Source organism: Solanum tuberosum, unplaced genomic scaffold (assembly GCF_000226075.1).
Source record: "Solanum tuberosum cultivar DM 1-3 516 R44 unplaced genomic scaffold, SolTub_3.0 scf00032, whole genome shotgun sequence".
Taxonomy (NCBI): domain Eukaryota; kingdom Viridiplantae; phylum Streptophyta; class Magnoliopsida; order Solanales; family Solanaceae; genus Solanum; species Solanum tuberosum.
In genome coordinates, this window is record NW_006238958.1 from 2,378,874 (window position 1) to 2,406,717 (window position 27,844).

Sequence of the window (27,844 nt, forward strand, 5' to 3'; positions counted from 1 at the left end):
ATACAGATTTCTTTTATGTTATAAAATTATATTTTTAGATGCTGAGGCCCCTGCCACTATATGTTATAGCTTGGTACTGACTAGTAAGTAGATTGTGTTAATTATAGAGTAAAGTGTAGTTAGCTTAATTAGGCTTACGTGAGAGATCCAACTTCCTTTACAGCTTTTTCCTTTTAACAGTCTCTGCACATACTACTTCTTACTTACAATTTATTTGTATTATTACCCACACGTGTATCCTAAATAATGGTACTATATATCTACAATTATTTAGTATCACCTAATCTAATTAACACTAAATGCATTTTTTCTCATAAATTATAAGTTCACTGAAATACTCCACTCTGAATTAGTCACATTATTATATTACAAGTTCATATCTAAAGGCACTTTTTAAGACCTACCCCAGTAAATTATTTTCACATACATTAGGAACTTGATTACCCTGAATATATGTACATTACATGAATGGTCTTAAATGCAACGAACGACAATGAACTTACACGATAATAATATACGCAATGCAATTTCATAATTGACAGTCACATAAATCACATGATAGGGGATTACGCGAAAACTGCAAACACGTGTTGATACTAAAACGGGTATGAGGCGTTAAACTACCCCAAGTCTAAACCGCAGGACAACAAGACAACACACGACTATTTAACTACTTATATTTTATCCTGATTTGCTGATTTGTGACCTTCCAATCCTCTTGAACATGCGCCATATCCTATCTAATTAATTCTCTTCAATACTTCTTTTGGTCTACCTAAACCCTTCTCGAATTCACAATTGTCAACCTCTCGCACATCTTCATTAAGGCCTCTTCATATGCCTGAATTATCTCAACCTCACTTTACTCATCTTATCCACCATTGAGGTCATGACTCCTACCTTATCCTATATGTCTTCATTCTAATCTTATCCTTCCTCATATGTTCACACATTCTCATTTTTATAACCACAATTTTTGGATTTGCGAATTCTTAACAGTCCAATACTCCTTCCTATACATCGTGTATACTCGCTAATACAATATGTAACATTTTTATCAGTCTCTCCCCCGTTACGTTGTATTAGAAACTCCATTCCATCCGAAATTACAATTAAAGAAAAAGAATTGAAGCTAAAACAACATATATTTTGGGATTGGAATCATAATAAATACAGTAAGATATATAGGGGTAGAGGAGTGATATCATATATAACGTCGTTTTCCTAGTGTAGAGCTCTCTATGTGTCTGATTAAGGCCATCTGCCCAAAAAAATAATAGTATATCTGACTACAACAGTACAGAATGGTAGTAGTAATGTATGTTAAAAAACATACTCACACACGCACGCATAAATCTCTCTCTTCTCTTTCCACCAAACCAATTCAATTTCTGCATTTACTTTCTCTCTCTCCAAAGGCCAAAATCTCTCGTTTTCCTAAATGTATCTATCTACTGCTATCTGAATTCTCTATTTACTTTTACCTATTTTAGTACCCCTTACCTTCCATACCCACATTTATACTACTCCCTCTGTCCCAATTTATATGACTTACTTTCCTTTTTAGTCAGTCCCAAAAAGAATGACACATTTCTATTTTAAGTAACAATTTGCCTATAAAATGTCTTTTTTACCCTTAATGAAATGATTTACAACCACACAAATTTCTATCATTCATTTTGGACCACAAGTTTTAAAAGTCTTTCCATTTTTCTTAAAGTTTGTGCCAAATCAAAGTACATCATATAAAATGGGACGGAGGGAGTATCAATACTCCTTCCTATACATCGTGTATACTCGCTAATACAATATGTAACATTTTTATCAGTCTCTCCCCCGTTACGTTGTATTAGAAACTCCATTCCATCCGAAATTACAATTAAAGAAAAAGAATTGAAGCTAAAACAACATATATTTTGGGATTGGAATCATAATAAATACAGTAAGATATATAGGGGTAGAGGAGTGATATCATATATAACGTCGTTTTCCTAGTGTAGAGCTCTCTATGTGTCTGATTAAGGCCATCTGCCCAAAAAAATAATAGTATATCTGACTACAACAGTACAGAATGGTAGTAGTAATGTATGTTAAAAAACATACTCACACACGCACGCATAAATCTCTCTCTTCTCTTTCCACCAAACCAATTCAATTTCTGCATTTACTTTCTCTCTCTCCAAAGGCCAAAATCTCTCGTTTTCCTAAATGTATCTATCTACTGCTATCTGAATTCTCTATTTACTTTTACCTATTTTAGTACCCCTTACCTTCCATACCCACATTTATACTACTCCCTCTGTCCCAATTTATATGACTTACTTTCCTTTTTAGTCAGTCCCAAAAAGAATGACACATTTCTATTTTAAGTAACAATTTGCCTATAAAATGTCTTTTTTACCCTTAATGAAATGATTTACAACCACACAAATTTCTATCATTCATTTTGGACCACAAGTTTTAAAAGTCTTTCCATTTTTCTTAAAGTTTGTGCCAAATCAAAGTACATCACATAAAATGGGACGGAGGGAGTAGTAATTTTCTACCTTACCTTTCATTATTCAATTACATTATTACCCCTTCCATCTTATTTTGCCACTTGTTCCCTAACCTCATTATATTACTCTCTTCTCCTCATACTTTCCTTTCTCCTTTGGTTTCAGTGCCTATTTTGTTTTGTTTTGTACTATATAAATGCATGCTACCTCCACTTTAATTTGTTATTATTATAACCACATATCTTGAAAATCAATCACTTTTTAGAGTTAGAGAAGAGATGTTGGCAATGGAAGAAATATTGTGTGAACTGAATAGAGAGGAGATGATGAATGAACAAGGTCTTCCACCTGGTTTTAGGTTTCATCCTACTGATGAAGAGCTTATCACTTTTTACTTAGCCTCTAAGGTCTTCAATGCTACTTTTTCTGCTGGTATTCAAATTCCTCAAGTTGATCTCAACAGATGTGAACCCTGGGAGCTTCCAGGTACATAATAATATTATACTTTGAACTTGAAACTTCAAAATTATAGATTTTTAAGATTCTCTCTGAACTTGTATCTTACATGAAAACATTTTTTTGAAGTGAAAGTTCAAAATTAGTGTTTCCTGAACTTGTAAATATTATCTTATCAAATTTTATAGCCAAAATTTAAAAATAAATTCTTAAAGTTTACTTTTGAAAGCCTATGGTCAAATGCTTTTTAAATATTATGTGATTTCTAAAATTTATACATAATTAATTACAAGAAATTAAAGTAATCAATTACTCAAAAAGATGCTTATGCTTTTTTTAAGTCACCCTTATAATTTGTCTCCAACATGGTTTTTGGGTTTGTCTCGTATGTTGTTAACATATGGTGGAATTTATATACTATATGACAGAGAATAGAGATACTAATATTCTCTATGGCTTTTGTCATTAAAAATATTTAATGAGAGACTTTATAGTATATTCTTTTCCATTAATATTTGCTTCCTTTATGTCTTTTACAACATCATAGTATTAATTGTCTAAATACTTCCAAGATCTTCTTCTCATCATGAATATTTTATTTTTTTGGAAATTATTAGACATATCTCTCTTTGATATATCTTCATATCATTAATGAGATACCAACTTCACTAACTTTTCATAATAATACATGTACCCTTTTGACCTTTCCCATTGTTTGTTGGAAAAAATAAATAAATCAAAATTTTAAGTGAATTCTAGAAAATTAATTTACAGGTTCTAGATACACATTAAGTGAATTTCTTAACATAAACCCCAATATTACTGCATTCTACCGACCCCATATGAGATACTTTAACTCTATTATTTATGAATGTGATACTTATATACGATTTTAGTTAAAATTACTGAATTCTATCAAATTTGTAACTCGCAATGTATATAATTTAATTTTGGAAGTGAAAATATTACAGAAGTGGCAAAGATGGGTGAAAGAGAGTGGTATTTTTTTAGCTTGAGGGACCGGAAATACCCAACCGGGTTAAGGACGAACCGGGCAACCGGAGCGGGTTATTGGAAAGCAACCGGTAAAGACCGTGAAGTTTACAGTGCAACTAACGGAGCACTCCTTGGAATGAAGAAAACACTTGTTTTTTACAAAGGAAGAGCTCCAAGGGGTGAGAAAACTAAGTGGGTTATGCATGAATACCGTCTTGACGGTGATTTCTCTTACCGTTACTCTTCTAAGGTACATTTTACTTGAATATACACATATAATTGTTGGGTGTATGAGTTTTTGTCCTTTTTTGGGTTGACTTTATTATAAAGTCTCGTGATATGTTAATTCATGATGTGATGTGATGTGAATTGATTGATGGATGGATTGATAGATGAATGATGGTGTTTTTATATTTATTCACAATTTTCTGATTCATAAAAATCTAACATAAATGTATAGTGAAAAATCATGTTGATGCTAGTAATTTCATATTGAAGGGATTCCCTAACCTAACCTAACCTAAATTAAACTAGGAGTGGTATTCATGAATTGCTGTGACTTGAAATATATGTAAAGATTACGTTAGAGTAGCATAAATGTTACTATTACTTGAGTTATGCGAAGGTTACTAATTATTATCGGAAACAACGTTTCTATTTTGAAGGTATATAGGAATAAGGTTTATGTACACTACTCTATTTATTACACTATTGTTGCTTGGTTTAAGTTTAGGACATTTTGGGAGAATGTGATGAGCAACATGAGTTGTTAGGTGCTTTAATGTGATTTAATATGGTTGGCAGGAGGAATGGGTGATATGCAGAATACTACACAAAGTAGGGGAGAAGAAAAATGCAATATATGAAGGGGCAGGTGGTGGTGGTGGGTCTACATACCCTACTTTAAAAACATGGTCATCATCAGCAGCAGTGAATTCACCTTTAACAACAAATCCAAAAACATTACAAATATCACACAATAACCATTATCTATTTCAGCACCATGAAAATGACCTATTGAAATCCCTCTTTAATGTTTCCCAAACAACAAACCTATTACCAATGAATAATAATGTTGCCTTTTCCTCAACCAAAAGATACAAAGACAACAAACAAGAGGAGGAGGATATGACAAACAAAAACTCATCCAATAGCGTTGTGATCAATCAACAAATTTGCATGAAATCATCACAAGGCAACTACTTATCTTCTCCGTTATGTTACAACAATAATGATCAAAATGATGCTTTTGTGATGAATAATTCCGATTGGAGTAGTAGTTTAGCGGGAATGGAGGAGGGGATTATACCATGCAATTATTTCAATAATGTTGTGATGGATAATTGTCCCATCAAAATTGCTGCAGAATCTTGGCCTCTCCATCTCTAGTAGTATGTACCTAGGGAGTAATTAATTATGACTAGTGTTATGTCATCCCTATAATATAAAGAGCTACCCTTTAGCTATATGTAATTAATTCAGGTTGCTTTATTCTGAAACCTGCATGTTGCTTGTTCCTTTAGTTTTTTTATATATGTAAGAAAAATATTATATATATATATATAACCTTGTCTATTACTTGCTCCGTTTTAATTTGTTTGTTACTAGTATATAATAGTTTGATGTAAGATTTAATACGTAAAGCTATTGAATGTGTTTTGATGATGTCTGTAGTTAGATTCATATTTAAGGCCGGTGATTTAAGAATGACTATATGATGAGATTGGAACCCGACCCGTCTCTTCACCTGATTGTTAAATTCTGTGCAAATGGTGATAGAGAATTTGGTGACTGATTTAATATGATTTGTAATTAAATCCATCAAATCAGCTAAGTTAAGCATGATATAAGATGAAGTTATACAAATCCTTCATCGATTTTGACTATACCTGCCGGTGTCTCTTTATCATTTTTGCTTTGCTGCTCAACGTAAAATAAAAATGATCAATTTAATTTTATCAAAAATGTTGAGTTGTTACCGACTAAGAAAGTAGTTGAAAGCCACTTGACTATAAAGAGAACAATTGACCAATTCGGAAGTCAAAAACAAGAATGAAAGGAAGAGATTGATATACTGACAACAGTCAGTTAACGCAAAGGCAAGCATTTTTCATCGATCTAGTGGCTAGTGAATCAACTAGAACCAAGTATCTATTTTGCAATGATAATGTTGATTGGGCTCAATCCCAAACAGTTATTTGGGCCTTGTGCATGTGGAAAGACATACTCATAACAATAGGGCCCATATTTATAAGAGTCATAATCAACAATTGCAATGTAAAAAGAGCAGTATAGCATAAACATCACATGTATGGTCAGAATTTTGAATATTCAAAGAAAAACAAACTTTCCTTTCAATCCAAAGCCAATAAAGCACCATGCTTTAAGTCTCAGCGTGCACTGAATTTCCTACTACTTATGCTACTATATATGTATACAATTACTTAATAAAATAAAAACTTTGCTTCAAAGCAAACTTACATACCCTATATTAACCCAACTCTCCCTCTCTATTTCTCATTCATTCTAAACACAAACAATATTCATACTATACTACTCAAAAAAACATGGCTCTTTTCTCTTTTACAAAATTTTCACTTCTTGTTTTATTTTCAATTTCCCTCCTGGCCTGCACCTCATTGGCTCGCGATCATTCCATCATTGGATACTCCTCTGATGACTTGACTTGCATCGATAAGCTCATTAATCTCTTCGATAAATGGATGGATAAACATGGAAAGATTTATAAGAGCATTGAAGAGAAGTTGCATAGGTTTGAGATTTTCAAGGAAAATTTGAAGCATATTGATGAAAGAAATAAAATTGTTACCAACTATTGGCTTGGTGTAAATGAGTTCTCTGATTTGAGCCATGATGAGTTCAAGAAAATGTATTTAGGACTTAAAGTTGATCAAGATTTGCTTAACAAAAGAGAACAATTATCTCAAGAAGAATTTGCCTATAGAGATTTTGTAGATTTGCCTAAGTCTGTTGATTGGAGGAAAAAAGGTGCTGTCACCCCTGTCAAGAACCAGGGTCAATGTGGTAAGTTCCCTATTTTGGTCACAATAATTACTATATGTTACTTTGATATGATAAAGTGATAAAATTCTGCGTACGTCACTAATGTATGTATGTAGGTAGTTGTTGGGCGTTTTCAACTGTGGCGGCAGTAGAGGGAATTAACCAAATAAAGACAGGGAATTTGACATCCTTGTCTGAACAAGAGTTGATAGACTGTGACACAACTTATAACAATGGTTGCAATGGAGGCCTAATGGATTATGCATTCCAATTCATTGTATCTAATGGTGGTCTTCACAAAGAGGATGATTATCCTTACCTCATGGAAGAAGGCACTTGTGATGAAAAAAGAGTAAATATTATAGAAAGAATGTTAATTACTTCCCTTAATAATACTATAATTGTTGGTATTAATTGAGGATATTTAAATGTTTTAGGATGAGTCAGAGGTGGTTACTATTGATGGTTACCATGATGTGCCAGCCAATGATGAACAAAGTCTATTGAAAGCACTTGCAAACCAACCTTTGAGTGTGGCCATTGAGGCTTCTACTAGAGATTTTCAATTCTATAGTGGGGTAAACATCCTAGCTAATTAATTCCCCCCTAATAGTTATAAAACATGCATGTCATAACATTTTTGTTTATACAAAAACGTTATCAGTCAAACTTTTCTATAACGATGATGATTGAAAAATGGTATGCATGCAGGGTGTGTTTGATGGGCATTGTGGAACAGATTTGGATCATGGAGTGTCAGCAGTAGGATATGGATCCACAAAAGGAGCAGATTACATCATTGTGAAGAATTCATGGGGGCCCAAATGGGGAGAAAAGGGCTTTATTAGGATGAAGAGAAATACAGGCAAGCCTGAAGGACTTTGTGGTATTAACAAAATGGTCTCTTTCCCACTCAAAAAGAAGTGAACACAACCAAAGTGGCTATATTATAAATGTTTTTTCTTCTTCTGAATTAATGTTTTATTTCTGATTCAACAGGCACTCTGTTATCTTTGATTAACAAATTTTAATGTACTACAAAATTTTACGTACGATGTAATAAATTTCTTAATGAATTACTGTTTTTTTTTGGGATTTAACTCTACCTTTTATAGTTTTTTAATTATTTTTTACATAACTTTTCATTTTAATGGATAAAATAGAGAGACATTAATTTTAATTTAGTCAGAGTTAATTAGTAGGGCACATGTTGAAAGTTGTCCCTTATTGGAGAATGATGTGTGGCCGGCAAAGTTTGAAACAAACTTTTCATATTAAGTATACTCTTTTTTTCCGTTTCAAATTATCTAGCGTATTTTTTTTATGTGTTCCTTAAAGAAGATTTAATTAGAAAGATTTTTTTTTTTTTTTATGTTTTAAATATAATTTTTTTATTGAATATTTATTCTATTTATATGTTATCAATATCATAATTGAAGTATTTTATAGTTTTCAAGAACAATTATTACTTAGAAAAAATGATAATTTCTTAAACTTTTAAAATAGCAAGTAATTTGTTACGGAGGGAGTATTTGTTTGATCAAGTTGTTAAAAGTTATTTATTTTAAAAAATATTTTCAAAATAAGTACTTTAAAAGAGAGTAATAGTTTGTATTTGACTAGTCAATTTGAATTATTATTTTTGTATTTTTGCTCAAGGCTCCAAAACCAACCGTGCCTCCAGTAAAAAAAAAAATATTTTTCTGCTTTCGAACGACAGATTTTTCTATTTCTAAAAAATATTTATTTTTTTCTTAAAATTTTAATCAATGGAGATATTACTATAAAGAAATTGAAATCTTGAATTTGAAGACGATGAAAAATCAACTTATGATAATAACTATTGGTATCAAAATCAACTTCATTCTCTACCACATATATGGTCATGAGGTACACTTACCTAATTAAGTCAACTCACTAATATGTACAAATATGAAAACTCATACAAGAAAAGTTGAAAAATATAATTTCACTTTAACATACACAAGATTTGGAAAAATTAATAATCATTAAGCCCTACCACCAACACTTTGATGATCTTCATTGATAACAATATTTTCATTTTCCTCAAGTGATTTTCCCATAGTCTCACTAGTGAAAAAATATGTAGTGATCATTCCCACTACACAAACTCCAGCTAGTAATATTAAAGAGGCTGTCATTCCAATTCCTTCATTATATCCATCTTTTTTATTCTGAGAAGCCCATAAAAATCCTATCGATCCGATTATCGCACCCAATTTTCCTACAGCTCCAGAAATTCCATGACATGTTGTTCTGAAACGAGCAGGGAAAAGCTCCGCGGGCACGATGAAGGTAGTCGTGTTCGGACCGAAATTGGAGAAGAAGAATGTTAGTCCATACAAAAACATGAACCCTATATTGGTGTTATTATTCCAATAGGAGTAATATGGAATTCCAATTGCCAATAAGCTAATTGCCATGAAGAAAAATCCCATTATTTGAATTTTGACTCTCCCAATTCGGTCAATGAAGTACATTGTTGCAAAATAGCCAGGAATTGTTGAACAAATTGCAATAATAGCCTGAATTCTTGCAACTTCAAAAGCTTCTTGAAATGCATTGACATTGTGGTTATTACTTAAATATCTTTTGTATATTTGGGATTGAAACAGATTGCTGCTATAGAAAACAATATCAACTAGGAACCATGAAATTGAACAAGCAAAAAGATCAATGCCATGGTTATGAATGAAAGTTTTGGAGAAGAGTGAATAATTAGAGCTCGGTGAATTTGGTAAGTATGTAGAAAATTCCTCAACGATTTGACTTGCTGAAATATCAAGTACTTTTTCCATGTCCCTGGCTGCTTGTGGCACATCTCTTTCGACTAAAGCCGTATACCTATCGTTAAAACATATAAGTGAGATATTTTTCTAGAACTTAAAAGATGAAAGTGTGTCATATAAATTGGGATGTAAGTACCTGGCGGTCTCGGGCATCATCATGCGCCAATAATAAGTGAGTCCAGCAGGAATAGCACCAATCATAAGTATTAATCTCCAAGCCAAATCAGCACCATGACTTCCTCCATTAGCACGATTAAAAATTGAACAAACAATCATTGTGACAGTTGAACTAGCAAGTATACCAAATCCTTGCATTGAAAAAACCCCAGCAATAAAAGCACCCCTAGTTTTTCTATTAGCAAATTCAGACATAATTGTGGCTGATAAAGGGTAATCTCCACCAATCCCAATTCCCAATAAAAACCTAAAAAATCCAAGACTTAGTAAAACACAAGTCCTAGACGTACATATTGAGTGTCCACATCCAAATGAGCTCAACACCATTATCATTAGAGCAAAGCCGTAGACTTTGCGTCGGCCGATTAGGTCACCTAATCGGCCGAAAACTAACTGACCTATAACGGTCCCTAGAAGGGCTGTCACGACCATAGCAGACGTGACAGCTCTAGGGACCTCGTAAAGGTTGTTAGAGTCCGCGTAGTAGATTCGACCGATGAGTTTCATGATTGGAGGAATACAAAAGAGGTCGTACGCATCGGTGAATAAGCCCATGCCGGCTATGATAATAGCCTTAAAGTGGTAGTATTGTGTTCTTGCGGAGTCAAGGTCAGTAAGGACTTTGAGTGCCATTTTTTTCTTGGTTTAAGAGGAATGAATATACACAGAATGATTTGTTTGTTTTGAGTTGGATATTGATGGATTTTTGAAGGCAATTTCGTGGAAAAGGGAAGGGGAAGGAGACGAGGGAAGACTTTGAAATAGAAAAATATAATATAGAAATGATTGGCTTGCTCATGATACTATTGAAGATGCGAATAATTGTGAAACTTGATTATATCATCGTATTAACAAACTCTATATTACGTCACCCGCGGTGGAGCCAAACTCTATATTACGTCATGCTTGACCCGCGGTGGAGCCAATATTTTCACTACAGGGTTCAAATGTAGAGGAAAGGATGTTCGAATGAATCTCCTCAGCTCTACATGGGTCCTGAGTTCCATTCCCGAGCTTGACCAGTTACAATTTAAATGGAAGAAAATGACCCTAAGAATATCTCAATTGATCGATCTTGATATTAACTTTTACCGATCTCGTATAAAAAGGGTTGTGTAAGTAAAATAACATTTGTAATGAATCATAAAATCGGTATTTGATGACTTTACAAAGATTTAAACATTCACGTTTTTCATTGGTTGGAAGACTTGCAAATTCTTAATTAGAGCTGGGCCCTTAAACTAACCAACATAATCTGTCATTCTAATAAAGAAAAAACAGAATTCCAATAATGATTGAGAGTTTGAGACTTGATTTAGGGTGGAAAGGTCAAAGTATAAGATTATACATCATAAATACTTACTTGCATCCTTAATATATGTTTAGTATATATATAATTGATGTACACCTAACAGTTGTTGTCCCCAACTAATATGGAAACGCAGAAAACTAAGGATCTTGCCCTTGACAATTATATTACTCACACACCATGTAACACATATTTGACAAGACATTTGTTGCTTTAACAGTAAGTAAAATGGACTAATTTTGTATCATTGTTGACAAACTTATGAGATGCTTGTTAGACTCCCAACACTACAATTACAAAAGGAGATTCGTATTTCTTGCTGTTGGCAAACACCTAGTTTTACACATTGTCACTATTACATTTGACAGCATGGTTGCACAGTGAAAACAGCAGGTCGTCAATCACATATCAGGATGTGATGTTGCTTTCCAATTTGCATATAAGCTCTTTGTAATGAGAAAACGAAGTATTCTGTGCAGAAACTTTGTTAAAACATAATATGTATAAACTGACATTAACAGACTTGAAAATCTTGCCTACTTACCTTTTCATGGTTTTCCCAGTACTCAGGCAAATAGGGGACTCACAATAAACTGATGAAAAGACAGAGAAAAACATAAGACCATAATAAAGATGGAAAAGAAGTATTTTTTCCCCATAAAAGTACACACTTGATTCAAAATCAAGTCAGCATTACCAAAATCTCGAGTGGAGCATATAATGCAAAATCCCTTGGTGTACAGGTATGGCTACCTAGAAGTTCAGAAGTCGTTCCTGATGCCTTGTTATATTTCATTACAAGAGTTGTGCAACAACTAGAATTCCCATGTCTCATAGGGGGGAATGTGGACCAAATAGAATTCAAGGAGCTGGGAAAGAGCCATTGTACCAATTCTCAGGCAAACCTTCAGCTGAAACCAATGGTATCTGAAATTTCATCACAATGACTTCCAAAATGCCATCTGTTCTAAACTGTGGGGAACATAATCTGGGATCAACAGGTCCTGGCAAATTGAACGATATGGTAAAAGGCCCAGGGGACGGAAGCTGCTGAACTTTCATCTCATAACCCTTGAGTGAGTTTTTCAAAGCCTCACTCTCTGTAATCACACCTTCTATCCGGACTCTCCCTTCTCTTTGTATGTCAAATTTGATATTACCTGTACAGTATACACACATCAATTGATTGTTTAAAAGTTTTGCTTACCTTCACATTAAGTATACTAGTCAAGTGTACGTGAATTGCTATAAGTTGATAAAATTGTAATTGATTTTAGAATCTACAATTTTAATAATTTGAGGAAAATAGTAAATGATACTCTTGCTTTTAATATAATATAGATCATACTCTTGCACAAAATTTGAACACTACTTTACAAAAACCTAATGTTACAATCATCTTACCACTGCATAGCAAGTGTTTATAATTCAGGAGACTTACCCAACCAACCCCAATTACTTAGTGTAGCCGTGTAGCTGAATTGATTGATTGATAATTGATATCAAGTGTTTGTAATACATTCTTGTATTCCAATTTCTAGGAATGACTCATTTCAGAATCATCATATTATGATCAAAGAGATTTAAGTATGTGTATGCATCATTTGACACCTCAATGATTGGGAAATACCAAGAGTAACAAAATTCTTCAGCACCATCAACCAATTCAGTGGTTTGAAGGCTGGACAAGACATCCTACAGTGGCAGGGAAATAGTAATGGGACTTTTAAAGTAAATGCAGCCTACAGGAAGATGAACTAACCAAACCAGCAGATACTTCGATGGCCTTGGAAACACATTTGGAAAGCCAAAATCCCACACAAAGTAGCTTGCTTTGTCTGGTTATTGGCTAAGGAAGTAGTGCTGACACAAGATAACTTGATGAAAAGGGGATCCCTTTATGTTCGAGATGTTTTTTCTGTGGGGAAACTGCAGAAACAGTGGTTCATCTATTTATACATTGCAAGGTCACAAGTCAACTATGGAGATTATTCCTATGTCTCAAAAACATATCTTGGTCCATGCCAGGGAAAATCACAGAAGCATTACACAGTTGGGAAGAAGCAGGAGTTCACTGAACTCCAAAAAACAGAAACAACTGGAGAATTGTACCTGCAGTATGGTGGACAATATGGAAGGAGAGGAACCTTAGAGTCTTTGAGAATATGGAGAATACTATAGAACAAGTCAAAATGAATTGCATTTTGACTTTATGTTTTTGGTGTAACCAGATATACTCTAATGATATTGTCTCTATCATTGATGTCTTAGACTCATTCTAAGGATAGGATAGTAGATTTTGAGTTCTTTTGTAAATATGGTACTGTGTTTACAGAAATAGAAACAGTTACCTATGTCAAAAAATAAAGAGCATGTGTATGCATCAAATAATCAGTGTTGCACCTAGAGATGGCAATGGGGTGGGGCGGGTTGAAGTGGGTTTTTAAAAACTAATGCGGGAGGGGGGGGGGGTTGGGTTGCGGGTATACGTGATTTTGTGTGGGTTCAAACTTAATTTAACTTTTTACATTAATTAGAGTAATAGAGCATTATTTATTAAGATAATTTCTTTAAAACTACTAAAATATTCAAGATAGTTAATGAAAATGGTTCAATAATAATTTCCTACATGTTTCCCAATTAACCTTTAAAAAATAATTTTTTAAGTCATTATCTATTAAACTAATACAACTTAATGAAAAAATGAAGTTATTTTTATGAATTTTATTTTTAGTATCAAACTTAACTAGAAAAAAGAAAATATTAAAAAAATTATGTGAGGCGGGTTCATGCGGGACGGGTTGAAAATGAAAAAAGTTGTTATGCGGAGCGGGGCGGATAAAAAATTTTGCAGGTTAAGCTCAACCCTCCCCGCACCACCCCCATTGCCATCCCTAGTTGCACCCATTAACTATGCCCACTCCAGAAAATAGACAATAGTAACAATTAACCTGTAGAGAAATTCTTTTAGAAGTACTTACATTTATGCCTTACACCAGGAAGCGCAACACGAAAAAGGTATGCATTCTCACTACTGCCTATGTCAACCAAACCAAGTGGCGGTCCATTTGGACATGTTTTTGCAGTCCCAGTCAGAATGATATCAGGTTTGGCATGAGACTTTGCAGATTCATTTGGATTCATGTTTTACAGCTGTACCAAGCAAGTTACCTCCCTGCAGTTTATAAGATAACGACTTTAGCTTCAGGGGAAAAAGTGTGAGGTGGCTCTGCAGATATTTCTAAATTCCTGCTTACACATGTATCAAGCAAGATAGCTTCCTGCAGGCTATAAGACAAAGAAGTTAGCCTCAGGGATTAGAGCATTAGAGAATTTGACTGCTGATGCATTTACATATGTATTAAAGATCTCACTCACTTTGTAGGATTGAATCGAAGAAAAAGGTCAGAGGAAGAGTGTGACTTTGACAAGAAAAAGAATAAGCATAGACTGATCCTTCCTCAGTGTTGTTAAAAGCGCTGAAGCGCTCGCTTTAAGCGAGGTGACAGGGTTGCGCTTTAATGCCTTGAAGCGAGGCGACAATGAAAAAGCGTGTGCTTCTGTCCCAAAAGCGAGAAGCGAAAGCTTGCTTAAATGAGATAAGCGCTAATTAGTTTTTTTTTTTTAAAAAAAATTCTGTAAGGTTTTTTATAATGTCTGTAAATATACTTGCGCACATCTTTCCAATTATTTTCCCTCCTTGGTCGACTGTTGCAACTGCTGCTACAGGTTAGTTCTCTTCTCTTCTTCTCTTTATGTTTCTCTGCAGTGCTGCATATGTTTCTCTTCTTCTCTTTCTGGTAACTAGGGGTTTTTTCCCTTCAATTTTCTGTTTCTAATGCTACTCAAGTGGTGTTACTCTGTTCTTTTTTCTTCTGATTTGAGGTTCAAAGTTACTGCTCTGTTGCTCTGTTCGTAATGTGTATGATTTATCAGGATTATTGACTATCTATTTACTTTATAATCTAAGAATATGTTACCTCTATTCAGTTCTTGATTATTTATCTACACATATTTAGTATTTTTTATTTTTATACTAAATACCGCTTTATTTGAAAAAAAGCGTGTGTGTCGCTTCACATTTTTCGCTTTTGGGAAGCAAGCCCTCATCGTTTTTTTCCGTTCTCGCTTCCCACCACCACCCCATTTACCCTAACTAAAAACTTATATCAAATTAATGTTTGAATGCATAAAGTATGTATTTATTAATAACCCCAATCAATCAAATATGCTTCAAATCCAATATTAGTTGGGCCTAGTTGTTTGAATCATATGTATTTATTCTATCCTATTAAGGTGTGTTTTCACTCCACTCTTAAATATTTTGCCTATGTGGAAAATTAGTACTCCCTCCGTCCCATATTAGTGGGACAGCTTACTAAAGATATTTGTCCTATATTACTCGATCACTTACTAAATCAGGATAAAATTGATTAATTTTTTTTTCCATTTTACCCCTACAACTAATATGGCCTTTGGAAGTTTAAACAAATTTTAAAGATCCAAGAATTTCTTTTTTCAAGAGGCTAATTAACATGAACAAAGGGTAAAATAGCAAAGTTGATCGATCTCTTAATGATTTCTTAATCACCATGTAAAACAGAAAGTGCTCATCTAATATGGGACGGAGGGAGTACTAGTAAGATTTGAGGTTCCCTAGATTTTCCACACTACCCTTACAAACAAATTTCTAACCAAAATCAAGACTCCTGACGGACATTGCATGAAACTTAATGAAGTGTGCTACAAGAAACTTGCAGGGCTCGATCCTTCTCAACCCTCCAATCTACAACTGTTTTACATGCATCAACACTTGAAGAGAAATCAACAGTGAAACAAGCTCCAGGGTCCTTTACATATAACATCAATCCGTAAGTCCACGCTTACATATAAATATAGCCTAAAGGATGCTACGAATCTAATATATAAGTTGATTTATCTACTCCAGAAAAAGTTCCTATCCCTATTTGAGGGAATCTTCACTGACTTAACCTACAGACTTGATTACATGCTTCAAACCAAAGAGACACCACCTACAGCTGACCATCATAATCACGAAGAGTTTAGCCATAGCAGGCAGGAACTGGACACAGGACATTTCACATTTAGCTTAGTTTAAAGGCAACATATTTCTCCCCAAAGTCTTGAAAATACAAACAAGCTACACAAAGACAGGAAACTTACTGTGCTGACCATTTGCCATTGAAACACACTGCACCCGAACGAACAATTAAATCATAAGGTTAATTTTTTCCCCATTTCACTCATTAGGACAGCCTAAAGCCAAAGATGAGAAAACGATAAAACAGCCATGAAAGATAGGATTTTTAACACTCTTATATCAGTCTTTAACATGAAAAGGGCAGCATCACATCAAGAATGGCCCTTTTCCGAAAAAACTCCAGCATGAACATTTGATTTGCCAAATCAGTAGCAAGCACACCACCAAAATACTTTGAACCAAAAACATCACAGAAAACAACAAATTCGCTGAAGCAAAACCGATAGCTCTGTAAAATCCCAGACAAAACCCTAGTGAAGTAATATTTAGAAAAAAACAAAAAAAAACAACTAGCAAACAAAAAAGGAAAGAGATAAACTGAATTACTTTACTGCTCTCTCCTTTGAGGAGATTCGTAGCCAAAATTGAACGCCGCTCTACTTCAGCTTCTGCAGGTGAACTTTCTAGAGTGACCTTCTTTTCTTCTTCTTCTATTACAAGTGAGATGAGAAAAGGTCGAAAATAGTCCCTTATTTTACATTAAGATTCAAACACATCCTTTAATTTTTACATGGAATAATAATAATCCCTTATATTTGTAATATTAGTGCACTTTTGATCCTCCACCAAACTAAATGTCACAAATTTTTGAAATGTTTTTTTTTGAAACACGAAGTAACACATTATTATTTACTCTGTGTGGAATGATAGTAGTAGCGAAAAAAGAAACTGCTCTCTGTGCTTTACCGAAAAAGAAAGTAACAAGAAATAAATGATTATCATATAGAAACGAAACTAGTAAATTAAATTGACGGAACTCTTACATTCCAATCAAGAAATATCAATTTGAAAGACATATATTTAAAAAAAAGTGTGTTTGTTAGGTTTAAATAATTACACGTAATTTAGACCTATTTAATCAATTTAATTAATCATGATATACTATTTGTGAAAAAGTCACAATCACAATAGAGAATTCAATAAGATGAAGAATGTTTGTTAATTATACTATAACCATATTAATATAATTCGGTTTAATCTTTTTTATGCTGTCGGATCACAGTTTTAAAAGACTATCCATATATCTGAACAATATGTGTATGGACGAAATCACTATCATATTTTCTGAGACTGGAGAGCAATTCTTTCCATTGTCGTCTGCTGACAACTAGAAATGACGAAGGACAAGTACTCATCAATTTCTTGCTTCCTCGTGCAATTATATTGGTGGTCTTGCAATGGAGCAGGCACTAAAGGCCTAATAGTAGATGGAAAAACAGCATCATCTCATTGTTCTGTCATACCTTAGACCAACCATTCACAAAAGCTTTTTGCACTTGGAATCAGCCTCAAAGCTGACAATACTGGTGCATATAAAATTCAACTTTGCAGCAGGGGAAAACAAAGTTGTTTCCATCAACTCATTTTGTCATCAAAGGTCAAGATAGGGTCCAATGTGCCAAATAATTTAGATATCATCTATGATTAAGTAGCGAAAACTTCTGGATATGCATTTACATTAAAAATGAATGTTCTTGAAACAATTAGATAAGGATTGCACGGCAAAGGGATTTCGCTTATTAAAGATAGACCGGTAAAAAAGAAAGTGTGGCTGGTTTTCCGGTCCTAATCATTTTATGATTGAAAGCTAGTTGTGCAAGTAGAAGCAATATGACATGATACAAAACAACTCATACAAGAATTGTCCATAAGCAGCTAACATAACAAAAACAGTTTACACCATATATATAAAATAAAACAGAAACTGGCTGAATAATGTTGCAATATCAGGTAGTCTCTGCTGTGAAAGATATTGATGCAGACAGAATTTCAGTGCCATAATACTAAAGATTCTCCAGAGTAGGAAGATGGTTTTAATTAAGATTACAAGCTAACCATGTCCAATTAATCAGACGACTCATCAATTTAACCAGACCTACCAATCCAACGTTTAAACGCAGTTCCTTTCAAAACACCATTTGAGTCTAACTTGGCCCTTACAATTGTGGGATCAGCAGGTCCTGGCAAGGTGAAATTGATGGTGAAGTGACCTAGAGGAAATATCCGTCGAGTTCTTCTGTTGAATACAGTTGGCGCCGTACTGCTTGTTCTTTCCCCAGCTCTTACAATCCCTTCTACCTTGACATTCCCATTAGGAAGAACAACAACTGACAAATTGCCTGCAATACAACTGTCCACTTGGTCATTTCTCTTAAATAAATAATAATATTTTCAGCATTATGAGTATCGGTTTTCTAATGCTTAAAACTTCTTCGAGTATAGATTTTTGGATAATACAACCTTTGTACTATTCGTAGTTGATATACAATAAACCCTTGAAGCAGATAAGCCAATTGTGGGGAAGGCTAGACTTAATAAGCCATAACTTCTAAGAAAGATTTCCTATCAAGGGAATCCGAACCAACTCTCTGGTTCCAGATCAGCCGTTCATTCAACACTGCTACAACCGGAGCACATACCTGTTGAATGGCAGGAGGGTTTTTCTAATTATGTTATTAACCTAGTTTTACAGGGAAGCACATGCAGATTTTCCCAAAAAGCAAAACTGTCGAGATAATTTCATTTTCTAACTTCTTTCTAGCTGTCTTTGCTGGTTTAAGTTCCAACTGATTCAAAAGTTTAATGTTGTTAGTGGCACTACTTTTAGGAGTCTTTTATGTTTCCAGTTAACTAGCTCTAGGAGTCCTAATTAGTTGATGTTAGTTAGTTAGCAGGTCATGGGTTAGTGCTAAACTAGTGGCCTATTTTTTCTCTAAGTTTGTTTCTTTCCAAGTTCTATTTAAAGACTAGTAATAGAAAAAGATCAAGTTTCTCTCTGTTAACATCTTATTCGAACAATAAGCATTGAATGATGGATAGAGATTATTACGAGTAAATTTTTCAATGTGTTATATAGAGAAGGAAACAAACTAACCAAGGCTTCTTGCAACAGCCGGTAGGACAACCTCAAACTTGTATGAAATTGCAGTTATAGTGATAGTCACTGTATCATTAGAATCTCCTTCTCTCCCCTCTCGGGCTGCTCCAGTCCGTATGACATGTGCGTTGAATGTAAATGGATATGCGATAATCATATTCAAGTTTTCAGTGTTTCCTTCGAAATTTCTTCCTGCAGATTGTAAAACTATAGTGTATTAAAACCTTGAACAATATGCATTGTTTGAATACTGGAAGAAGGAAGGAACTCAATTGGCAACTTAATATATGTACAATGTCGGTAAAAATAGAAGATTGGCGTATCGCACTACAAGTCACAGCGGCTGGATAACATTAATATACACGATATCTTAGGCATGCTATGAGTTAACATGCCAGTTCGAAGAATGGGGATTTAGCACAAAATTTTAAAGCACAGAAGTAAATGCCTTTTTTGCATACCTTGCTCTGCAGAAATGCAAAGCACTATTTTGGAACTCACAGAGGGTTCTACTGAGCAAAAGAAGATAAAAAGAACTAGGGATTTGGGAATCCAGTGAGGTTTTCAGTGAAACTCTGTACATGTAAATGGTTGAATCAGCTCTATGTCAAGAGTAGTCTTGTTAGTTTCTCAAGTTAGCAGCATTCATGCACTGTTCTCGAAGGTAGAACAGACATTAGCAATTCAGTTTACTAATCAGCACTTCATACGTTTCAAAGAGGATTTACATAATTAAGAATCATAATCTCATGCTTAATGTCTATAATTTAATGCTGAACTATGGTTTCTGTCTAATAACAACAACATTGCCTAGCCTTCTATATGATTCTGAATGTTGAACTGTTGTTTAGATCTTTCAAAAGCAGAAATCTAGTAGATGTCATTTTTCAAATAATGCCTACTTAAAGCAGCAAATAGACGCATTAAATGGTACTTCCAAAGATATAGATCCAAGATCAAAGTGGAAGAAACAAGTGATCCAGCTTTAATATATCTTTTGTTCTGCTTATACTCCTAATTTTAGACAAAGCTCATGTAATTTCATCACCCTATGCATTTTCCGGTCTGAATTCCGCTTTATACTAGTTCCCTCTCCACCAACTAGACATGTTAGACAAGAAACCTTAGATCATATACGTGGCATCATATAGCAACTGAAAAAGCCAAAAATGAGTTGAAATACAATTCCTAAAAAATGCCACAACTTACCATGGCTCCTCCTAGTGCTAAGAGATGATAGCAAAGAAACAGATCATAGGATAAGAAAGCCATCAAGCAAAAACTTTAAATAAAGAAGAACACAAATGCTTTTCATTGGTCAATCGCCAGAAACAAAAAAAAAATCAGCTTCTTCATCATGGCTAAGATGTAAGGAACATTACCTGATATCTAAAAGAATGAACCCTAGACCAAAATCTTTTCCAAAGTGTATCAAATGTCAATTAACAAGTGGAAAAAAATGAACTGAAAATCAAATCCTAAAATCTCCAAAAGTTAGCAAAGAAATAGTTCAAAATAGAATTGTATACCTTGCTCAGCAGAAACGGCAAAGCACAAATCTTAGTAAAGGAATGAACCAATTTATTGGAATTTTCAGAGGGTTATATTGACCAAAAGAAGCTAAAATGAATTAGGGATTACGAGAATCCAGTCAAGATTCAGTGAAATCTCTTTTACAAGGAATTGGTTGACTCATATTTGAGTCATGAGTAGTCTTGTCTATTCCTCAAGTTAGCAGCATTCATGCACTATTATAGAAAGTACAACAAACATTAATACTTCAACATACTAATCAGCACTTATCGTACGTTTCAAAGAGGATTTACTTACTATAGAATTGTAATCTCATGCTTAAGGTCTATAATTTACCCCCTTAGTATAACAGACCAAAACAGTTGATCAGATAAATGCTAAGAAAGCAAAAAGAGAAAACTCAAATTCAAAGGCAAGTGAGAATGAAGCACAAGGTAGAGTAAAGCAACTTAGTGAATTGAAGGAAAAAAAGAGCAGAACATACCTAGTAGAATTCACACAAAGAAGAGTGTCAAGTGAGCGTGCCCTTACTCTTATAGCAGCTGAGCAGAACATACCTAGTAGAATTCACACAAAGAAGAGTGTCAAGTGAGCGTGCCCTTACTCTTATAGCAGCTGAGCAGAACATACCTAGTAGAATTCACACAAAGAAGAGTGTCAAGTGAGTGTGCTCTTACCCATACAGCAGCTGATGAGGGCATGTGAAAGCAGGTGTTCCAGCTAGGACTGACATTACAAATCAACCTTGAGATGAAAACACACATCTCTGCTTCCCTTTAACTGTTTGAATCTGTCATGTATCTTTCTTTGCACATGACATAAAAATACTAAATGCCAATACTACTTTTCTAGGTAAAACAAAATCTAGTAGGACTCCTCAAATTCATTTTTGCATTTCTCCATACAGCAAATCCATTTCTACTTCTCATTTATTTTCTTCTGACAACATCCTGAAGAAGATAGCCTCTTCAGAATCAATCAAGAAGCAAACTTGAACAATATAAAATGCTCTTTTAGGTATTTTTTTCTTCAGAAAGTTAGGTTCCAATTATGAAAAAAAGATCATCATAAGTGGATTATTTCTTCATTTGGACCAAGATGAAATAGGGAACAATTTGAACTGTACTTGCTCTATTTACATGTCAAAACATGTCATTGTCTGAACCATACATAATCTACAAGTTTAGTAAACACAGCACATTAGCCATCAGTCCACCACTAATCATAACAAGAAATCCAAGAGCAGACAGCTTTCTGTGGTGGGTTCTGTCTTAAATGGCTGTTTACATGAACTACCAGCTACTGTTCGTATTTCATTACAACAGCTTCAAAAATGCCATCTGATCTGAAATTTGGTGAAAACAACCTCGGATCGACAGGCCCGGGCAAACTAAAGGAGACGGTGAAAGCACCAGATGGACATTGTTGCTGAATTTTCATATCAAAAACCCGAGAATATCTTGAGATGGTTCTCCCACCAGTTGATGTCACCCCCCGAATAAGGACCTTTCCATCTTTTTCAATCTCACAGTTGAACTCACCTGCAACAAAGGGTTAAAGTGTTCATAATCAGGGAAGTTTGTGAAACTATTTGCACCAATAGATACAGTCTATAGTAAAATCAGAAAACAGGATCAGTCAATACGGAGAGAAAGAACTTAGAGGGTATCAGCCAATCTCGTTTTCTGAGTGTTAGGCAGAGAAGTCTGACATACAAGAATTCTATCAGGATAACAGTTCTTCTATGATAATGTCATGATTGCTAGACATCAAAAAAAGAATTATATAAGGATCATAGACAGGCCAATACTGAGAGTAAATGCAGAAGCATCTCCGCATAATAATTGCCCATATATTTCTTTCTCAAATAGACATCACGAGGTAGCATTACAAACTTAACATAGGAATATGGTTGTTAGATTAATCTTTTTGTTTATAATGGACTACATCCCTGAATCAATCCTAGCTGAGTCTGCATTAGGAAAATGAACAAGTTACACATAGCAATTCCCATCTATTAGTTTTAATTTCTGTCAAAATGGTATCCTATCATAAGTGAAAACATTAAATGCACAACATTAAATTCATAGCAGACTCATCCGCATCCCATAACTGCAATCAGAGACATGCAGTATAATGAACTTCCCAATTCAAGCCATATTCCTCATATTCAGCATGCTTCCAACACTATATATTGTGACTGGATGTGGATTTCATTGCATGCAATATGATAAGTTCCTCGGCTGATGGTCAGTGGTAGAAAAAGATCAGCAACATAAATGTTATGTGATACTTCCATGAATATCTGTGGCACCATTGACTCACAAGGCCTTATTCATATAATAGAGTAAATCAGTCAAAGGGCAACCATATGCGATTGGTCAAAAGCACAAGCTTCATGAACTACTCTTGCTTAAGGTCCTTCTGCAGTTACAGCTTGGTAATATCAGTTCTGTAATATCTGATTCACATAGAATAATTACCAAGATCTCGGCTGACTAAGACCTTAAAGCAGATTAGCACATTCAAACAGATTACAGAAACGCAACAAGTAAAAGGTAAAGTAACAAACCAGGATCTTTCTTGACTCCAGGTAGAGCAATACGAAAATAGTAAGCAGATATGCTAACACCAATATCAACAACTCCAACAGGTGGTCCAGTTACTCCTTTGCATGCCGTTCCTGTCAAGATAGCAGGGGCCCCCGAGTTACATTCTTCCAAGTTGGGAAGAGGGAGAAGTGACATCATGCAAGGCCTGTCTACACCACTGGTCATTGTATCAGAATGGGGCCTCTTTTTCACACTGTCTTCCATCTTCATCAATGATGTACCATTTTCAGCAGAGTCTTCCCCATTCGATTTCTCCTTGGACTGCTTCCAAATTATTCTCTTAACCTTCTTTTCAGGATGTAAGCATTCCATGTTTGACATTTACTGACTTTCCATGTTCACCATGTCTTTCATCAGAAACATACTGTAAGCATTCAACAGTTATCCAACTTCCAAACTAATTCTGCCATCAAAAGAAGCAAGAAGAACTCAGGTAGGAAAAAGGTCAAAAAGAGCAACTATCATAAAAGGTTGAAACTGGAAAAAAGAAAGAACCCTAGGGCATGAAAAGAATTCAGAGAAATACTGTAATATGCAAGTTATACTACTTCATATAATCTATAAGCAAGTTTATTACAGAATATGCAAATACCTAGGAGAAGTGCTTTTAGTAGCTATATGCTATGGTAATACCCAGTGTCAAAAGGCAGAAAAATAAAGAAAAGAGAGATGAAGTGAGTTTAGTGACACGTTTAGCAGGAACTGACCCTGAACATAAGCAAGCTCTTAGTGTAAAGCATTAACCGAACCTCCAGGATCAACAGATGTTCTATAAGCTACCAAACCACTGAGCATTAGCAAGCTACTAAATGTAAAGCATTAATCAAATCTCCAGGATCAATGGATTTCCTATAAGCCATTAATCGCTGGTTTACACACATGTCACCAGCACATTGGTAGAGGAGGGATTCAAATAGAAGAAACTAACTCCCAGGCTGGTATCAACCTTACTAGCAGTTGAAAACATAAATTAGAAAAAAATTGGAGAGTTAAGTTAGTTCATGACATCATAATAGGCATCTACATTTACTGGCACTAACACAATAGGGAAATCAGTTATTTGTTCAATCCACATGCCTAGCCTGTGTGGGACAAAAACTACTTAGGTTTAAAAAAGGTCTAGTGTGCCATAGAGAATCGTATTTCTGGTTACATCATTCAATTGTAACGTTAACAAAATCAGCCTTGGTCGACTATCTATTACTGCAAGCATGAGCCACTTCTGGAAGCAATGTTCAAATCTCCCTATCATCAGCCAACTTCTCAAGGGCATCCAAAGGACCACGTTCAGCTAAAGAAATGAAATGCATTAATATGTTTAACCAACATATTTTACTTAGTAAAAATTTAAGCACAAAAGTAGAAAAGAAAAAAACTTCTCGTTCATTGTTCACATCAAATCAGGTAGTACTATTAGTTAGTTCTAATTCTTCCAAACAAGTGTTGGTTATGACATGCTATTTCCTTTACTTGATTTCTAGCATAATTAATTTGGTTCATAATGATCAACTGCAAATTTCATCCTAAGGTCAGCAACTGAATGATGAAAGGATGAACACATTCAACTACTTTAGTTTCTCTCCTTTTCCTTTTCCGAACGAAGCAACGAGATTAGCTAGAATAGCACATCCTAAACAAATTTCAAGGTATGAAACAACAAATGAAAACTGATCCTAGATAAAACTAAAGAAAGTTTATGCTTCCAACAAAGATCAATTGTGATTCTTGGAGCTTTATGTCAACCTGGCTATTCAGAAAAGCTTCATTTTTTCAAATAAGTCCAACTTGATAATTGAATTCTATATCTTGTCTTGAGAATTTTAATACGAGAAAGAACATAAATTGCATCCAATTAGTTAAAACAGAATTCAACTCAGTAACTTAACTACATACAAACAAAATTGCACAATACTGAATCAGTTTACAGAAAATCTAAAACATAGAGAAGAAGAAAACAAAGTTACACTAGAAACCTAAGCAAAACAGTAAGAGATTAACCCTATTCATTCAACACCGAGCAGAAAAGCTTTACACTTTATCTTGCAACAGCCATGTTTCATGCAACAACCTAAACCCATACACAAAATACAAAAGCAGAGAAAATGGACCAACCAAGAATCAAACTCCTCTTCACTCTTCAGACAAAATTGCATTGGCTTTTTCTTGATCTTTGATGTTCTTTAATGGAGGAGGTGAAAGATGATGTTACATTATGGGAGTACGTGTCAATTTTTAGAGAAACAGACTCGCAATTTTTTATTTTTTTGATAAATAAACAAGTGTTTTTTTTCCCTTTTTAAAAAAAGGCCCCGGACCCATAAACTATTTTTTAAATAATAAAATAAAAATCAAGTCTTTGCAACTAATAAAGCCAGAGGTATAAAAAGCAAAAAACCGTTGTCTTTCTCAGATCCAGGTAATGGGTTCTGGTTTCCCGATGGTCTCTCCGGCCACCTGAGGTTCTGGTCACTGCCTTCTACCTTCTATCTTGTGTGTGGAATTCTTGGTTTTGGTTTTTTGTTATGTTCCTTTTGCCTCTTTTCTTCTCACTGCCGGTCCTCTTCCTCAGCTCCATTTGTTCATTTTTGGTTCTGTTTCAGAGTCTCCTGATGTATGTGTTTTTGTTGCTTTTGATGCCCAAGTGTGCTCTTTTTTGCCTCTCTTACTTGACACTAGCTTCTAGGTGCTGTCTTGCTGCAAGTCCATTTATGTGCTGCTTTCGATTGATTCTCGACCTTGTCTTGCTGAAATTTCTTTAATATACTGACTAAGGTTTGGGATTTTACTGATTTCCATCGATTGTAGAGCAATAGAATGAGCATCCTAATACCACACACTGTTCCACCCTCGATAGATTCAGTACTGTCCCAGTGAGCTGGGTTACCTGTTTTTGCGCAAGCCTCCTTTTTGGCCGCTCTATGTTTATTTGTTTGTATCTTCCTTTAGCATTGTTCTGATTCTGTTTTTGTGTTTCATCCTGTGTTTTCTCCGTTTATGATATGCAAAGCTGTTGATGTTAAAAAATTCCTCATAGTTCTCCTCTCTTATGATTTGAGGATGAGATCATGAGAATATTTTTTATTAAATTGAGCACTCGAACTAAGTCAGACACTTGAACTAAGTCATGTTTCAATTGAGCACCTCAACTCCTAATAAAGTGTTTCAATTAGAAACGTTTGGTTCAAATTTCTGAAAAAAAATATTTTCATTAGTCTATTAGAGGTGAAAGGCTAAATTGTACTAGAAGATCCAGAACTATGCAGTGTTTCTCCAATACCATTTTGGACCTTGAACTGATTGATCTCCCCTCCAAGGAGCATAACTTGTTGCCTTTCTGTTATCTGTTTGAACGTGCTACTCTGCTTATGTTCTTAGGCAGCGGAGATCCTGGAAATTAGTTTATGTGAATCAGATACTAAAACTGATACCACAACTTTCTAACTGTCGAAGGACCTAAAGCAAGAGTAGTTCATGAAGCTTGTGCTTTGACCAACCCACTTGGTTGCTGTACGACTGATTTTCCTCTATTATTAGAATAAGTCCCTGTAAGTCTATTGTGCCACAGATATTCGTGGCAGTAGCGGCATAACATCTTATGCAGCTGAACTTTTTCTGCCACTGATCATCAGCAATGGAATACACATATGGTTTCATGTAAAAGTTCATGTTAAAATGAGGAAAATATTGAGTTGGAAGCATGCCGAATACGAGGAATATAGCTTGAATAGGGAAGTTCATTATGCTGCATGTCTCTGATTGCAGTTATGTGATGCGGATGAGTCTGCTATGAATTTAATGTTGTGCATTTAATGTTTTCACTGACAATAGTTGCTTCACTGTTGATAGGATACTATTTCGACAGAAATTAAAACTAGTAGATGGGAATTGCTCTGTGTAACTTGTTCATTTTCCTGATGCACACTCAACTAGGATTGTTGCATGGATGGAGTCCATTATAGACAAAAGGATTAATCCAACAACCATGTTCCTGTATTAAGTTTGTAATTGTCACGACCCGATTCCTCAAGTCATGATGACACCTACTATAACCCACCAGTAGGTAAGCCAACCCGTAACCCGTAACAACAAGTAATGGGTCTGAGGGTAGAAACTAAACAAGAGTAGGAAATTAACAATATAAACAGGCGGAATCAAACCAAAAACATATATACAAATAAAGATCCCTCCCAGAACCTGGAAGTCACCAGTACAGAGCTACTACAAAATGAGTATAAGTCCCAAAACTGGACAACAGAGACTGGACTGTCTC

The 27,844-nt window shown here is 34.7% G+C and overlaps 5 protein-coding genes and 1 long non-coding RNA gene across 13 annotated transcripts in view; 3 read left to right on the forward strand and 3 right to left on the reverse strand.

Moving 5' to 3' along the window:
* Window positions 1–2,728: 2,728 nt before the first annotated feature.
* CUC3 (CUP-SHAPED COTYLEDON3) lies at window positions 2,729–5,414 on the forward strand. Its single transcript, NM_001288073.1, is given in 3 exon segments — window positions 2,729–2,984; window positions 3,926–4,200; window positions 4,755–5,414. Coding segments are annotated over 3 exon segments (1,068 nt in total). The 5' UTR covers window positions 2,729–2,776; the 3' UTR covers window positions 5,340–5,414.
* Window positions 5,415–6,482: 1,068 nt separating this feature from the next.
* Window positions 6,483–8,050, forward strand: LOC102580817 (xylem cysteine proteinase 1). Its single transcript, XM_006342107.2, has 4 exons — window positions 6,483–6,995; window positions 7,091–7,326; window positions 7,412–7,552; window positions 7,686–8,050. Exons 1-4 carry the CDS (start codon window positions 6,518–6,520, stop codon window positions 7,899–7,901), a joined length of 1,071 nt encoding a protein of 356 aa, XP_006342169.1. The 5' UTR covers window positions 6,483–6,517; the 3' UTR covers window positions 7,902–8,050.
* A 773-nt stretch (window positions 8,051–8,823) lies between these two features.
* Window positions 8,824–10,750, reverse strand: LOC102581157 (probable inorganic phosphate transporter 1-9). The gene is made up of 2 exons (XM_006342108.2): window positions 9,921–10,750; window positions 8,824–9,839 (listed from the first exon to the last, which is right to left on the reverse strand). Exons 1-2 carry the CDS (start codon window positions 10,592–10,594, stop codon window positions 8,984–8,986), a joined length of 1,530 nt encoding a protein of 509 aa, XP_006342170.1. The 5' UTR covers window positions 10,595–10,750; the 3' UTR covers window positions 8,824–8,983.
* Window positions 10,751–11,877: 1,127 nt separating this feature from the next.
* On the reverse strand, window positions 11,878–17,005 carry LOC102581493 (increased DNA methylation 3). 2 transcript variants are annotated; one of them, XM_015306440.1, is made up of 4 exons: window positions 16,879–17,005; window positions 14,528–14,558; window positions 14,252–14,445; window positions 11,878–12,430 (listed from the first exon to the last, which is right to left on the reverse strand). In XM_015306440.1, exons 3-4 carry the CDS (start codon window positions 14,412–14,414, stop codon window positions 12,132–12,134), a joined length of 462 nt encoding a protein of 153 aa, XP_015161926.1. In that variant the 5' UTR covers window positions 14,415–14,445; window positions 14,528–14,558; window positions 16,879–17,005; the 3' UTR covers window positions 11,878–12,131. The 2 variants fall into 2 exon arrangements, with proteins under 2 accessions (XP_015161926.1, XP_006342171.1); XM_006342109.2 differs by lacking the exon at window positions 14,528–14,558 and having other exon boundaries at window positions 16,879–17,004.
* A 1,233-nt stretch (window positions 17,006–18,238) lies between these two features.
* On the reverse strand, window positions 18,239–25,824 carry LOC102582147 (increased DNA methylation 3-like). 4 transcript variants are annotated; one of them, XM_006342112.2, is made up of 5 exons: window positions 25,687–25,824; window positions 23,535–23,977; window positions 21,447–22,503; window positions 19,427–19,621; window positions 18,239–18,671 (listed from the first exon to the last, which is right to left on the reverse strand). In XM_006342112.2, exons 2-3 carry the CDS (start codon window positions 23,893–23,895, stop codon window positions 22,262–22,264), a joined length of 603 nt encoding a protein of 200 aa, XP_006342174.1. In that variant the 5' UTR covers window positions 23,896–23,977; window positions 25,687–25,824; the 3' UTR covers window positions 18,239–18,671; window positions 19,427–19,621; window positions 21,447–22,261. The 4 variants fall into 4 exon arrangements, with proteins under 4 accessions (XP_006342174.1, XP_006342176.1, XP_015161928.1 ...); XM_006342114.2 differs by adding an exon at window positions 24,728–24,865 and having other exon boundaries at window positions 19,427–22,503; XM_015306442.1 differs by having other exon boundaries at window positions 19,427–22,503; window positions 23,535–23,971.
* Window positions 25,825–25,936: 112 nt separating this feature from the next.
* Window positions 25,937–27,844, forward strand: part of LOC102581494 (uncharacterized) — a 15,999-nt gene continuing 14,091 nt past the window's right edge. For all 4 annotated transcript variants that reach the window (XR_001472825.1, XR_001472827.1, XR_001472826.1 and 1 more), the window contains exon 1: window positions 25,937–26,033. This is a non-coding gene — a long non-coding RNA (uncharacterized lncRNA). The remainder of the gene's footprint in view (window positions 26,034–27,844) is intronic.

Bases quoted from the DNA above. Each gene is read 5' to 3' on its own strand.
- LOC102581157 (XM_006342108.2), bottom strand. From the start codon at position 10,594: ATGGCACTCAAAGTCCTTACTGACCTTGACTCCGCAAGAACACAATAC. The intron at 9,840-9,920 runs GTACTTACATCC...TTTTAACGATAG, and splicing joins ATGATGCCCGAGACCGCCAG to GTATACGGCTTTAGTCGAAA.
- LOC102580817 (XM_006342107.2), top strand. From the start codon at position 6,518: ATGGCTCTTTTCTCTTTTACAAAATTTTCACTTCTTGTTTTATTTTCA. The intron at 6,996-7,090 runs GTAAGTTCCCTA...GTATGTATGTAG, and splicing joins CAAGAACCAGGGTCAATGTG to GTAGTTGTTGGGCGTTTTCA. The intron at 7,327-7,411 runs GTAAATATTATA...TAAATGTTTTAG, and splicing joins GCACTTGTGATGAAAAAAGA to GATGAGTCAGAGGTGGTTAC.
- LOC102582147 (XM_015306442.1), bottom strand. From the start codon at position 23,895: ATGTCAAACATGGAATGCTTACATCCTGAAAAGAAGGTTAAGAGAATA. The intron at 22,504-23,534 runs GTTTGTTACTTT...CCTTTGTTGCAG, and splicing joins TGGAGTCAAGAAAGATCCTG to GTGAGTTCAACTGTGAGATT.
- LOC102581493 (XM_015306440.1), bottom strand. From the start codon at position 14,414: ATGAATCCAAATGAATCTGCAAAGTCTCATGCCAAACCTGATATCATT. The intron at 12,431-14,251 runs GTAAGTACTTCT...TATACTGTACAG, and splicing joins TCCTGGTGTAAGGCATAAAT to GTAATATCAAATTTGACATA.